The sequence below is a fragment of the Pundamilia nyererei genome, unplaced genomic scaffold (assembly GCF_000239375.1).
Source record: "Pundamilia nyererei isolate P.nyererei 1_Seehausen unplaced genomic scaffold, PunNye1.0 scaffold00011, whole genome shotgun sequence".
NCBI classification, from domain to species: domain Eukaryota; kingdom Metazoa; phylum Chordata; class Actinopteri; order Cichliformes; family Cichlidae; genus Pundamilia; species Pundamilia nyererei.
The window spans coordinates 1,852,101-1,866,907 of NW_005187412.1; the positions used below are offsets into that span (position 1 = coordinate 1,852,101).

General features: G+C 38.9%; 1 protein-coding gene across 7 annotated transcripts in view; it reads left to right on the plus strand.

Annotated features, from left to right (window-relative positions):
* Positions 1-9,773, plus strand: part of LOC102195833 (protein diaphanous homolog 3) — a 166,274-nt gene extending 156,501 nt beyond the window's left edge. For all 7 annotated transcript variants that reach the window (XM_005724171.1, XM_005724176.1, XM_005724174.1 and 4 more), the window contains one exon: positions 8,338-9,773. In XM_005724171.1, coding sequence (XP_005724228.1) covers positions 8,338-8,711 — 374 coding nt within the window. In that variant the 3' untranslated portion in view covers positions 8,712-9,773. The remainder of the gene's footprint in view (positions 1-8,337) is intronic.
* The last annotated feature ends 5,034 nt before the right edge of the window (positions 9,774-14,807 follow it).

Here is a 14,807-nt window from a genome sequence, read left to right on the forward strand (position 1 = left end):
AAATCAGCTAGCGGCTAACTAGTCTTTACAGGGCTCGCAAAATTTCAAAATCCCTGGTAGCCCTTCGGGCAGGCACTCTTCTTTCTTTTGGTAGCCCAAAATAAATTTAAGTAGCGCAAATTTAAAAAAGAGGACAATTTTTTGATTGATGTTTTGTTTCCTTTACAATGTATAATATTGTAAAGGAAACAAAACACCAATCAAAAAATAGTTAAAGCACAAATTACAACGACTGTATAAAAATTACAATCATCAACTCAAACATTTGGTTCTAATTGAACAGAAATTTCTATGAACTTGTAAGAACTGTGTAGAACATGAATCAGTCTGTGTCAGATCCTGAATTTGAAATTTCCACTGAAATCATGGGTAAGAGGTAAGTGGAACCAAGATCTAGAACATTTGCTTTTTGAAGTTTGGCAAAATTTAGCAGTCTTTGCAATGGTAGTTCACTTTTTGCAACATAGTATGCTGTTCTAAACAGCTTTTTCAGGACTTCTTGTTTGTTCTTGGTTTATTTTTAGTAGGTTTTTTGCAATTGGTGTTTGTTCTGGGAAAGATACTGCAGACTGAGCAATAATGCATTTCTTGCAATTCTCATGGATTCTGATGGGGGTCTTTCTTAAAATTACTGGTCCCAGTAACAAAGGCGCTTGTCGAGGGAAACTTACGACACACCCGGCAGAACATTATGTTATTTAGCTTATCATTTTCAATATGTCACATGTTGACAGTGGCTCATTGATGCCAATGACATAATTACCCAGCTACATTTGCAAAAGAATGCAAATGTTGTAATTGTATCGAGTTTCATGCCGGGACAGAATTTGATAGCAGAAATGTTAAAAGATTTTCCACGCTTTGTTTCATTTACAGTGTTTTGCTTTCTGTGTAAACACAGGCAGGAATATTATGCCAGTATTACTGCAGTCAAAATGATGATAAGGTTCAAAGGACTGACTCCCATGGTACATAGACTTAAGTGTATAATTATTTTTTGGTCTTCAAATTACAAATAAGAAGTGTATTGAAATAGAGCTTTCATAAATAACAGGTAATTATGTAAAATCATTGTTTGATTATCTATGCTGTCATGACAATTCTGGTACAAATACATTGTGATTTAGATAGCATTTATACATTAAGGCTTGATAATGCTTCAGATGACATAGTTGTTTCAGAGGCAGACAGGCAATTGAAAACTGTTTTTAATTGACTGGTAGGTCTAAAACTCACAGGACCAAAGAAAGCAAGGCTTTTTTCCCTTTTAGGCCTAGTAAAAAACAAAACAAAACAAAAGTCACACTCATTTCCTGATGGGGTCGGAAGGACCTATTTTTAAGCTCTTGCATGCACAAGTAAATATGTCAGTTACAGTTAACAGTATAGTTAAACTCTTGAACACCTGGCAAAAGATATAAAATAAGCAGGAGGGTGGGTTAAGTTATGTTAGTGAATTGGTAATTATGTGTTCTTAAAATTGTGTTTCCAAGTGACTTCTGCTACCTAAAGATCCTACTTTTAGGAAACTGAGAGGCAGCACTGGCGACTACCGGTATTTTTTATTATTATTTTTAATTCAGATGGCATAAATGATAAGGATTTAGTTAGAGCAGGGCGATATGGCCAAAAATATTTATCACGATATATATTTGAAAATTTGCGATAACGATATAACTGACGATATAATTGATGCGAGACAAAATACAACTCCACAACATTACTAGCGCAAAAAGACAACCTTCCATTTATTTTCACTTAAACAAGAAATGGGCTGACATATCCTGAGCATAACCATGTCCACTGAAGTTAAAAAGAGGTGCTTTGCAACATTAAACTGCAGTGTGCAGTACGTATTTTTCGGACCATAAGGTGCACGGGGTTATAAGGCACATTAAGCGAAACAAAGCAGTCAGATAAATCAAACTTTATTAAACTCATTCTTCTTGCTTCCTCCACTTCTGTACCATTGATTCATTAATGTTGAATTCTCTGGCAGCTGCTCTATTCCCATGTTGTTGCAGTATATTAATGACTAACCTTGTATTGTGGATGGATTATCTCAGTTGTTCTCCTGACTGAAGTTTGGTCCGTTTACAACATCCTGCCATGCGATTGCATTTGTCTCTAACTATCAGGAACCTTAACGTTAACTTTTATAAGTGGAAAAGTGTTAGTGTTCGTCCTCCAGCCTCACTGTTTATGTTATGCTAACATAGCTGTGTCGCTAGCGATCACGTAGCACATCATTGTATACCAGGTAGCCCAACTTCAGTAACCCTACAAACGTCACTGCTGTTTAGTTTCCTGTCTTCATTTGTGTTGGAAGTGATAGCAGAGCTGTACGTTTGAATTTTTTCAGAAATCTCTCTGTCAGAACATTCAATATCATGCTCAGGTAACTAGCGAAACTAGCGAGCTAACTTCCGCTAGCTTCCTGCTAACTTCTAACTCCGTTAAATGTAATAAATTTTGTTTTCATGGATGCCTGGAAGTTAAACTTCATAGTTACACCTGGTAAAGCAGCAATGCTGATCGTTTTATTAAAGATGAAAGAATTTAGACAGTTTTTAACTCTCAGTGATGCTGCAGTGTTCGTTTGACCTGAAACATACGGAGTTTAGGACCCAGATTACTCCCAGATTTAAGAGCATCTTAGTCCGACAAATACGACAATAACGACGGCCGCTTGCATGTTCTGCAAAAAAATGTGCTTTGTCGTGTATCTGACGGACAAACACCAAACCAGTTCCACATCACTGAAGTTGCACCATTTTTACAAACCAATTCTGGTTCATCTGTTTCACTCAACAATCGGCCATGTGTGTATGAAAACAAAGGCACTGCGCATGCGCGTTTTGCTCATATTCTACCGCGATATTTCATTTTCCTATCGTTGCCTAACATTATACCGGTATTACCGTGAATGGTATAATATGGCCCAGCCCTAGATTTAGTTTCTAATAGTTTTTATCATGTTCTGACACAGTAATCTCACATCCTAGTATAACTAGAGTCTATACAAACTGAAAAATTGAGTATCTGTCTCTGTTCTGAATGAAGAAATATTGTTCTAAGAAACATTTTGACACACTGAGATGATTTCTGTTCTTATGTTGTTATAAATACATGACAACAAAACTTGGCTACAATAACAGTGACAAACTGATCTCACTGCTGTTGAGGAGATAATTTATAACTGCTCAAAAAATCTGATGTTTTAACCCCTCAGCCATAAAATGCTGGGCGGATGGGCTGGCTACATGGACACCAACTATATACTACACTACCCTGTGCTAGACTATACTCTGCTGTACTGTACAAAGAATCTGCAACACAAAAGTCAGTCATGTTTCATTGTAGGACTTAAAGTAAAGCCACCAGTGCATTTTAACCATTTGATTTCCAAGTGATATGACTAATTCTGCTTTTGTCTCTCATCTCTTCGATGGAAATTTTCAATAGATAAAACAGAACTGGTCACTTTCAGTTCATTGTGGCTGCTCTTACGACACTGAGGCTATATATCCACATATTCAAATGTTTTTATTTTAAAGCTAAATTTGTTTGGATATAGATGAGCATTTTAGCAAACATTCAGAAATAATCTTCAAGTAAACTTGCATTACATGACCAGTGTAAACAGGACACAGACGGTCTGTTGCTTCAGCAATGCAAAAAAGATCAGACATTTCTTGTTGACACGGAGGTGGAAAGTAACCAGAGTACAATAGCAGTGGAAAACACAGTAAATACACCAACATATTAGGCAACTACAGGTCAGCAAGAGGAACCAATGGCAATGTAAAAGGAGTACACACAAAAGATGTGAGCCTAGCCAATAATGTTAGACAATCACAAGCATTTATAAAAATTAAAATCAACAATGACAAATTATTAGTAGTGTTTATACAAAATGTGCTTTTGTTTGATTATGTAACCAAAGTCATAAGCCATAAAGTGGCCCCAAATACAAAGATTTAGATTTAAATGGAAAGGGTGGAAAAAAAAACAAAAATCAAGCCATGTTTTGATTTATGACGGGTAAAGAAGTGTGTATTTGATCTTGCTAACTTTAACTTGTTGTGTCAGTCACTCCGTGGAGAGAAAAAGTCACTTCACTATCTGTATTTTTCTAAGTCTGCATGACTGCTCTCTTCTTAAAGTGATCAAATACAGCAAACTTCATAAGAGTGGAGAGACAGGGAGGGGGTGAGAGATGAGAGGAAAGGCTCATCTGCATCTGTATTTGAAGTGGCAAATGCAAATGGACCAAATGATCTGACAAGAGAAAAATGTGAATTCCTCTCTGCAGCTATTTGCAGATGGAGAAAAAAAATCTCTGTTTTCTCTATTGGACGGGGCCTTTTACATTTCTACAAAATGCCATCCTATCAGACATGTAATAAACCACCATGGTTCCATCTTGAAATTCCCAGTGATATTTTCAAACGATTCAGAGCAGCGATTAGTCTGTTTCGTTTGAGATTTTGCTTGTCTTATGCTGAAACAGAACCAGTGTCAGTAGCTGGGAAAAAAGGCTTTGGGCTCTGAGACTCGCAGTTTAAAGACACATTTTACAGCAAAGCTGAGAGCGAAAAGGCACAACACACTCAGTCTGCCATCTCTTTTATTGTCATTTTTGAACAGTTTTTCTTCTCCGTTCTGCCTTCAAGCAGACTAAAGGACGGCGTTGGACTGAGGACTGTGATAGACTGCTGGTTTAGTGCTGTGTTTATGGTTGACTCCCTGGAAAATACCACTCTTTAGGCTTTCTCAAATGTTCAGTTTTGCTCCAATCTCTTAACACCTCTTGATGTTGATGAGTTTATTACTACAATGGTGTCAGTTTAGCTTTAACAGTGCGAAAAAGTGAAAGACAGGTGAGCACTTTCTGTCTCAGAAGCCTCAGTGTTGCTCCTACCTTCTTTTTCAAATGTCGACAATCCAGAAGCAGGAAAGAAGTGAATAAATGTTTACCTGCATCAGCACCGAACATAAACGCCGCAAATGAGCTTTCATGAAGAAATGTGCTTTCTTTTGTGTTGCCGTTTGCCAGTGGAAGAAAAGAATACCTCTCCTGCTCTTTTATTATATTTCACTGTGAAAGCTTTCTAACGAAGTAGTTTGACATTAAGGTGTGAAGATGAACTTCTAAGTATGGGCTGCTGTATTGGTGCTCTATCAATACACAGGCCAAAACCCAAGTTCAAACATTGGTTCAATATGTTCTGCCTCCATCAGTGACGTCAAAGGTGTTGGAAACCGCCACCGTGGCTTCACAATTCAGTCATTACAGAAGAAAGTGCTTAGCAGAAATAGAAAAGCTCTGTGTAAGTACCAGACAACACACCGTTTCACTTTTTAGCTTAAAAGTGGCATTCACCAGCTTATTATTTCACAAAAACCACACAGTAAAAATGCTGCTGGCTTGCAATGGCTCCTGGTTAAAGACAATAACTGAAGAAAGAAGCTTTTTACTTACAAGGACATGTAACCATTTAGTGTTCGAAGAGCTGCATTTTAAAACTGAGGTGAATAATGTCCAGTAGCAGGTGAGCGGGCGCTGAAAGGTTGAGCGGGCCTGTGTTCGAGTCTGCACTGGACCATTTTCTCAGTGCTATTCCTCACTGCTCTCTCCCTACTTCTCTACTGTTCTACCCTAAAAAAATGCCCAGTGGCCAAGATTTAGGAAAAAGTGCATAGCTCAGAAATACTAACGCCAGAATTATAATATTAACATAGAGCCTACGACACAGCATGCATAGGTCGCAAAAGCTGATGAGGTATTTATTCCTGTGCAGGCTGCAGTGATGGTGATGTGTATTTACATTTCTGGGGAGGTTTGCATGGTTTGCTGTAACAATGTACCGACGTGGATGTAACTGTGTTGAAGTAACAGAAGCATTTTTATCAAAGTGTGTCCTCATATGTGATCGGGGTGGAAAAAGCTTTATGAAGCCTGTAGTGATTCCTGAGTCAGCAGATCAGAGTCTAATCATGTATTGCAGTAATATCACTTAGATCAGTGTCACTTGGCACCAAAGTTCAGTCCGAGACCTGTCATAATGATGTGGGATTTATCCTGAGTATGTTGCGTACTAAAGTACACTAACCATCTTTTATATCTAATTGCACATCACGCAGCTAATCCATATTTGATGGTGTGAGAAGGATAAATTCACACCTCTACCATCACAGGCATGTGTTCAATAAAAGACGACAGTTTTGTCTTTGAATTCCTTGACGATCCAGAGCAGCGATTTCGATTAAAATTCTGCTTGACTAGTTCTCCTGTACAGCCTTTGTCAGTTGTTGGTTAAAGGAGTGCTACCTGGAAGATGAGACATATTTTACATCTCTCAGACATGTTTTACAGCTTAGATGAAGGCATATGTTGAGAAGCTAGCGAGGCTTCAAAGGAAGGGGCAGCGAGGTGTCACAGGCAGACAGACTGAGAAGAAACTGAACTTGCCAGCACTTTGATCATGTTCACCACTAAAGGCCAAGGCCCTGTTAGGGAGAAGAGAAATGCACTTTTGGATAAGAGGTCTTATTCAAGTGTGGGGTTTCTTCATTTCTTTTTGAAGTGTAAATGTATATGTATCGAAACAGCATTTTGTACTCCAGTCAGTATGTGGTTTTCATAAGTAATTTAGGCTACATGCAGAGCTGAAAATAATTAAATGCTAATACGTGTTAAAATGAATGTAAATTCAAAGATTGACATTTTGTCACACTCGACGTGTGATAATAATCCCATCCGTGTTGCTTTTCCTGACAGAAACGGCCTCAATTTGAGATTAAGCTAAAGTGTAAACAAGATATCAAAATGCAAATAGTTTATTACAGAACTGATCACTTTCCCAGCATCAGCTCTGAATCTGTGAGCGGCGCTTTTAAGGGAAACAAGCGTTTCCTTTAAAGAGGGGGGCATCGCTAAGTAGAGAGAAACAGACAGGGTGGGTGTAGCTGATGCACTTTTTAGGGGGAGGACAAAGAAACAGGACATGATTGGGAAATTGTGGAGCAAAAAGGATCAGCAGTGGGAAATAATTGTCATCTGTTGCAAGTTAGACTGCTACAACAGGAAGATGGCGCAAAAAGGGTCAGATAATGAGAGGAGACTTGCATTTTCAGCTGTGTTAAATGTTCAATCACAGCAAGCAACGCGAAACACTCTACTCAGTTCCTCCTTTTAAAGTCACCCACTGCCTCTTGTTTGCCTAACAGGTTTGTTGTGAACGTAACAGCGTGTGTTTGTGTGTGCGCGAGTGCCAACGTTGACTTTCTTTCCTTAATATTGCAGTCGCTTCCTTCTTGTCTGCTCTCTTTCCTCCCTTTATCCTTATTTATTTGTCAGAGGTTGTGTTCAGGGACGTTCCTTGTCATTCGTCAGCTCGGCCCATAAAACACACTGTCATGACTGACTGGCCACGCTCCAAACTCATTACCGATTGGCTGACAGAGCGGGTCGCTCTGTTCTGCTCTGCTGTGTTTGACTCCTGTTTGCCAGACATTTCAGGCTCAGGAAACTTTAAATGCGGCGGTGTCTTTCCTCGCGCCACTCCTCTCAGCCTCACACTCAAGGTCACATGAATATGGATTTGCCCTCTCCTTCCAGCGCGCACATACTGATGATGAAGTCTAAGATCTACTCAGAGGGATTATAATTCAGAACGTAGGTCTGATCTTGGCATCTGGGCGTTGCTCTGTTCCACTGTCTGCCTGGGAATGTGTTTTAAAGAATAAGAAAGATGAAGAGGACAAGTGCCGGAGCAGAGAGCCGAGATGAAGAGCAGAGGAAGGAGAATGGATGATGATGGTAGAATCAGGGGAGGTGAAGCTGGGTGGGAGGGTGTCGTGCAAGGGGGGGAGACTAGGAGATTGGAAAAAAGGGCAACATACAATGTTATTGAGTTTCTGTTGTGGTTGATCAGCCATATCCATTTCATCATGCTGAGCTGGCTTTGTGCCAGAGTGTACTGCAGAAACTTCAGTCTCATCAGTGAGAGTATGTCGATTCTAACAGACTAGCAGTGCGACCTCTTGTGTATGTATGTAATTTGTTTTGCATGCGTAATTGTTTACTAAACTGTTTTTATTACTTCCTAACTTCTTTTATTTCATCATTTCGTGTTTCGCTGCATCGCCTGACTTTCTATTTTCTCATCGCTCGCCTGCTTTTGCCGCTTCTCTGTGGCTTGCTTGTAATTTAATCTGTAATCTGATTAACCTCCTTGCTCCCATTCATTTAACGTGTCAGTCACGCATCACCCTCTTCTCCCTCATTCTCATAGTTGTGCTCACTGCTTTGTCTCTGTTTTTCACTCGCAGAAAACAACAAGGCACCTTTACAAAGGTCTCGCTCTCGGCAGAATATAAATGCGAGTTCAGCGGCGGTGAAAGCTCCCTCTGCCCGGGAGGCCCATAACGAGTCTGAGAGCCATCCATCTGCAGCCAGAGCCAAAGCTGCTGTGGGTTCAGAGTCGGGCCGCGGTTACAGGAACGTGGCGGGTCACGGCTATGGGCCGGACAGAGAGAGGGTGTTGGAGAGAGTTAAAGCGACCGAAAAAGAGATGGAGGTTGGCACAGGAAGCGCGGGAACTCCAGCCTTCCAGTCATCCTCCTTTAGTCCCACAGTGAGCAGCTGTGGCACCAATGGAGAGTCAGATGTAGAGGCACTCCTCGCGAAACTAAGAGCCTTGTGAGGGTCATTTCTTATATTTGAAAGAAAAAAATATATATACACATTTTTTTATATGCAGCATATAGTACATTTCTGCCCACACATTTAAATATACTCTGATTATAACCTTAAAGGTCATAATCAAAAGCTTTGTTAACAAGAGGAAATATAAATAAATAGCTGGGCAACTAAATAATGACAATGCATTTGTGTAGAAACGGTAATGAATTCATGGACCATGTTTTTAAGGCGCAGTGGTACAAAAAAAATCATTTTCTGGCAGATGGAGCACAGAAAGCTGATCGCACTTTGGCCTGCCCAATGTCCTCAGAGGTTATTTCTTGAAAAACTCTGATTGTGATTCATTAGGAATACTGAAGCGTATTAGTTGATTACATTATAGTTCAAAAATGAAAATGCACCCAAATAGATTCTGCCGTCTTTATCTGATCCTCCTCTGTGTGCCACCATTAACATTTATGAATTCCAAAGAATCAGAATATAACAGCTTTTCCTCTGAAAGCTGCAGATGCAATGTTGCTAAGCACTTTTTTTTGTAAATCATAAAAAATGTTTAAAAACAAACTTTAATCGCATTTGCATTTTTACATCTTTATCATATGTCTTGTCCTGTCTGTATTTATGTATCACATTAGTCAAGTACAATTCAAAGTTTCAAACTTACATTTATTTGTATAACTTTTTGTTTTTTTTTGTTTTTTTTATGTTTTCCTTTCTTTCTTTTTTCTTTATAAGTTCGTTTTGTTTCCACTCCCTATGTGTTAATGGTCTGTCTCTGTGTTTATAAATGTATTAATACTTACGAGTTAAGCCACGATTGCGCTTCCACGGGTTCTAATATTAGATTTTGTTAGTTTGGTGGTACTGGACTGTTTTTTGGTCTGTGTATTTTCTAGTGAATGTAAGTCTTCAGAAAAGGGAACAAACTTTGATCCAAAATATGGCACAAAGCACCAGAATGTGTTTTTTTTTTTCTTTCTTCTGCATTGCAACTGAACTTACTTAACCATACTTGTTATATCTCTATCTGTATTCCTAGTTTTTGTAGACATATTTGCAATAAAAAAAGGAAATAAATGTGTTTTTTTAAATTTATTTTGTTTTATAATTTATATTATTATTTTGGCATGCTGTCATTGCCTATGTGGCTGTTATTGTTGTATTTTATTTTATTTTTTATTTAAATAGTTTTGTCTTTTGGGGGTTTTTTTTACATTTTTGGTTGTAATCAACATAAATGCAGAAAGTTGTTTGTCCATCCTAAATTAATATAGCAGGACAAAATGCTCTATAAACTTCCCAGCTTCAACTGTCTTTATTAGAAGGCGCACATAGTGAGACCATTATAGCTTCAAAGGCTGAGATCATACGTAACCAAAGTAATCATTCATCCAAGCATTTTCTGTTTGTTCTTGTGTTTTTCTTGTACCTACCTGTACAATTTCTCTGTAAGTCTACTTTGCTATCCTGCCAATGTCCTTGTAGTCTGGACACATATTCTACATGCAGCTAAAAAAAACATACGACTGCAATTGTTGAGTTTATCAAATGTGAATGTAGTTTGCACAAAGCGTACGGCCACCACAGTCCTACCTTATACAGGCCAGTGGCCACCTGGGAGGGAATATTCAAAGCGTCACGTGGCTCTTTTAGATGTACGGTGGTGTTACTGGCCTACAAATGTATTCTTCTTTATCAGATTTCCATTAATGATAGATTTTTTTTCTAAAATGTATTTCCTTGGTCAGACAGAGTACAAAGTGATGAGGCTACAGTAAGCAGTGTCCTTGTAGAAGTGAATGGACGAATGGATAGTTATATGAAAAAAAATTTATTTTATTCTTAAGGTACCACGACATTTAAAAAAAAAAAAGGTCTTTAACAAGTCTTAAATTAGATAAATACGTTTTTAGATGAAAAACAACATGTGATGGATTTATTTAGCAAAAACAACATTCAGAAGCAGTTTGTAAAAAGAACTAAGCACATCCTTTCTGCTTCCATATCAACAGGATAAGTAGCACCCAGGTGCTAAAAATCAAATGCACCAGGATACAGTAACTGATCGTCAAGTGTGAGCACCTCTATAAAAGCAGAAATTTAGCAGTTTGCTCGTCTGGAGCATTCAGGTGTGTTAACACAATGTGAAACAGCAAGCCATCAGAGGTTTTCTTAGAGAAACAATTGTTGCTGCTCTTCAGTTTAGCAAGGGTTTTAAGGACACTGCCAACAACAGTCATTCTATAACGAGAACAATTTATTTACAAGTGGAAAACGTTGAAGACAGTTGCCAGTCTTTCCAAGAGTGGACGTCCCAGCACATTCAAACCAAGGTCAGACTACAATGTTCAGTGGGAGGGGAAAAAAATGAGCGCTACATCTCAGACTCTGCAGTCCCCTGTTTGCTTGCTAAAGTACATAACAGTACAATTAGAAAAAGGCTGAACATGTGTGGTTTGTTTGGAAGGGTTGCCAGGAGAAAGCCTCTTTTTCTTTAGAAAAAAAAAATGCAGCACAGCTCAGGTTCACAAATGTCGTGATGCATGCTCGATCATTCAGGTAAGGAAATCCCAAAAAGTTCATCTAATTCATCTAATTGACTTCAGTCTCAGCAGTCAGCTGAGACTGAAGTCAATTAGATGAGCGATGAAATGCTTCTCCCACTGAAAACGCTACAGCCAGATGAACAAAATCATCTTTTTGGGGTTAGGTTTCTCAAAGTTTCATTTGAACAAACCACAAGATTTCTGGAACAGTCACCTGTAGATCCACCATTTCCACCCTGATCTGGAGTCAATGCAAGGCCATTTACTTGTCTGACATTGGGACATGCAAGAGGACAACGATCTCAGGCACAGCAGAATGGCTGAAAAATGAAGTGTGTTGAAATGGCTCAGTCAAAGTCCAGACATCAACCTGACTGAAATTCTACAGCAACAGCGAGTCCTGAGTGATTCGTTCGCGCTATGATTCAGCACGGGATGGGAGGGGGTGAGCGAGTCCTGAGTGATTCAGAAGTGCAACAGGTGAGATGAGAGAGCATTTAAGGACGACACATACGCGCACACACACACACACTCAGTCAGAGAGAATCATTTATAGGTGAGAGGTTAATCATGTTGACTTGTAACTGCGGGTTTGGAGAAGCGGTAGTCAAAAGGTTGACAGGAAACATCTGCCATGAAGATAGAGACAATGGTCCTTTTCAAACGGTGTTAAAAGTCATTGTGGTTTTGAATTGACGTATGCATATATTGTATCTGATGATGCGTGAGGGGGCGTCATTAAATTCAAGCCCTGATGGTATAAAATATATGCTTATGCTTTGATTAGTCTGAGATCAGCACTGTCTGCGAAGGGAGCTGGTCCCCCCACGCGTGTATTTCATTAAAATCAATTGTTTGACCAAGCTCTTGGACCATGGTTGTTTGTACTCTCCTTCCTCAATATTTGAACCTTAACAGTTCACACTATGATTCAGCACGGGAAGGGAGGGGGTGAGTAGCTCAAATGTGCTGTTAGCATGTTAGCAGAGCGATGCTACTGTGAACCGAGGAGCTATTGTCTTGATGTGAGCTTCTACTCAGGGTTTTTTCTTCTAGTTCAGAGCAGAAATGTTTTTGTTAAGATACTGGATGTTGTGTTTTTCTCCACAATTTTAATTACAAGCCAGATATATTTCTACTAATGAAATTAGTTTGCTAACAGCAACACGGATGAGTCAGTTGGGCTTGTGATTCATGATTCATGAGTCAGTAAAGTGATTCTCGAGTCTTGAACGATTCGTTCATGATTCGTGCATCACCAGCCAGAGCGATAGTGGCTGAGACGCAGCGGAGCGGAGGTGTAAGTGCCTGGCTTAAAACAGGACATGTTAGCTGCATTTAACCTTCAGTTACTCTTTATATAGTTAGGTAGGAGTCAGGCCATGTTTCTTTTTAGCTGAAAAACATTACACCCAGGTAACCTGCAGTGTTGAAAACGTGTTTTCCGACGATGTTTGCTACCCTGCAATTCGTCCTCGTGTAGTAAAATCAGTGACATTTGACCATCCTGTTGCTCCCATTGACATTTATATTGCCTATTTAAAATCTGAAACTTAAAATTGTCCGTAGCCTGCTGTTGTTACCACTGTCCTGTTTGAAATGGAATGAGAGAAGCTGGTTATTTTGTCATATGTGCATGTGCCGATATTAAATCCAGGAGCAACATTCAGGTAAAAGTGTAAGAACAAATGATCCATCAATAAAGGATAATGTTGGATATATCTTTTATTAGATGTTCATGTGGTTTGGTTATTTGCCTTTTGGTTGAAAGTACACTGAGAGAGGACTTTTTTAAATTAGTAATCTTAATAGTATTTGTTTTTCATATTAATGTAATTTTTTTCATCCAATTGAATACAATCTATTTGTGTATGATTGTCAGTCCAAAGAAGGAGAGAGGGAAGAGGGGAACGTGTGGAGAAAGTACAAGGTCAGGAAGAACCAGGTAAGGAAACAGACAGGGAATAGTGACAGGCACAACAGAAACTGTTAAACTGCTTGAGACAGTTGATCACCAAAAAGTGATTTGCCAACCTCAATGTGAGGCGACATAGGTTAAAATAAAATAAAAAAATCTGCAGAGCCATATTAGTATCTGCAGTAAAGATCTTTTCATACATTGTACCATAGGCAAAGTTGCCTCCATTTTTTTTAATCAATATTTTCTACATTTCAAGGACTCTATTTTTGGAGTCTATTTTCATATATCTGTATTGTATTATACATACATATTAAAAGTGAATCTCTGTCCAGAAAATGCACTCAGTTTACTTCTTACTCACTATGATCATCATTCATCATTTTCCCACAGTAATTAAGGTTACCATATGTATTTGTTTTTATTCCAATCCATTCTTCTTTTGCAGGATTTAAATAATCTTTATCAGATTTGATTGTTTTGTTACAGATTTTTAAAAAAGGGCTTTTCTTTTCTTTCACAAATGTGGGGATTAAATTGTGTTAAAATGTACAAAACAATGATGTCATGTTTTGTGACGAGGACCCAGGCAGAGAGAGACTTGATGAATTTAAGAATCCAATGATTTAATAAAGAAATTTGCAGACTTGCACAGTAATGGTAAAATTATGATGACTGATAACAGAGATGAAGACAACAGACGACGAGGACAGGGAGGAACAGGGGTTTAAATGCACCAAGGAGACAGTCACAGGAAACTCGGGACAACTGGAGACGTTTAAGGATGCAGGGACTCACAGAGACAGGGAAGAAGTATCATCGTGACGAGTAAAGTTTATCTTGCCTGGCTGGGCAGCTCTCTGGGTGCTAAGCACCCCCAAAGCTCTGATCCTAGAATTGCCCCTGGTTCAACATAAATACACCACAAATTAAATCAAAAGTCCCACAATAAACTGAGCAGAGACAGAACTGAGAAGTGAAGGGAAAGAGAGATCTGCTGACCAGTTAACCGACCATCTGACAAGGTCTGTTTGCTGTAGCCTGCCAGCTGGTGAATACCTTCAGCACCGTAAGCAGCACAACTGTCCCCATCTGGAGAAGAGCCAGAGACAAACATCTCCCCAGTGATGCAATCAGCCATTTGGGAAAGCAAAGCAGGTGCTTGCCAAGCTCCACCAGTGGCCTTGATTTAGCTTTAGCTGGCTGTAGAATGCTTTTCACTGAGTGGTTTAAAATCAAACCAAGGTCTTTTTTGTAGTTCTCTGCAAGAATGTAAGAGCAATAGCCTGCTACCTCAGTGTCAGGTTACTGTAAAATGCATGCTTCAGTAGAGAATTCATTTGTATTTTTACCCCTTTTTCTTTCCAATTCCACTGAGAACTGCATCTATCTTGGTGTTATATACTTTTTGTTAAGGGTCTCGCTTTTTATTTTGATCTTGGGAATGTGTGTGGGTGTTCTCCTCTATATTTCCAGATGATGTGCCATGATCTTAGTATAGATAATTAATTTGCTACAAACATGAATCTGATTTACAAGTGATTCTGCTTCTTAAAATAGATGTAACCGATGTGTAATTTTTGTTTTATTCTTAATAAATTCAGCTTCAATTGATATATTAATGCACAAACAC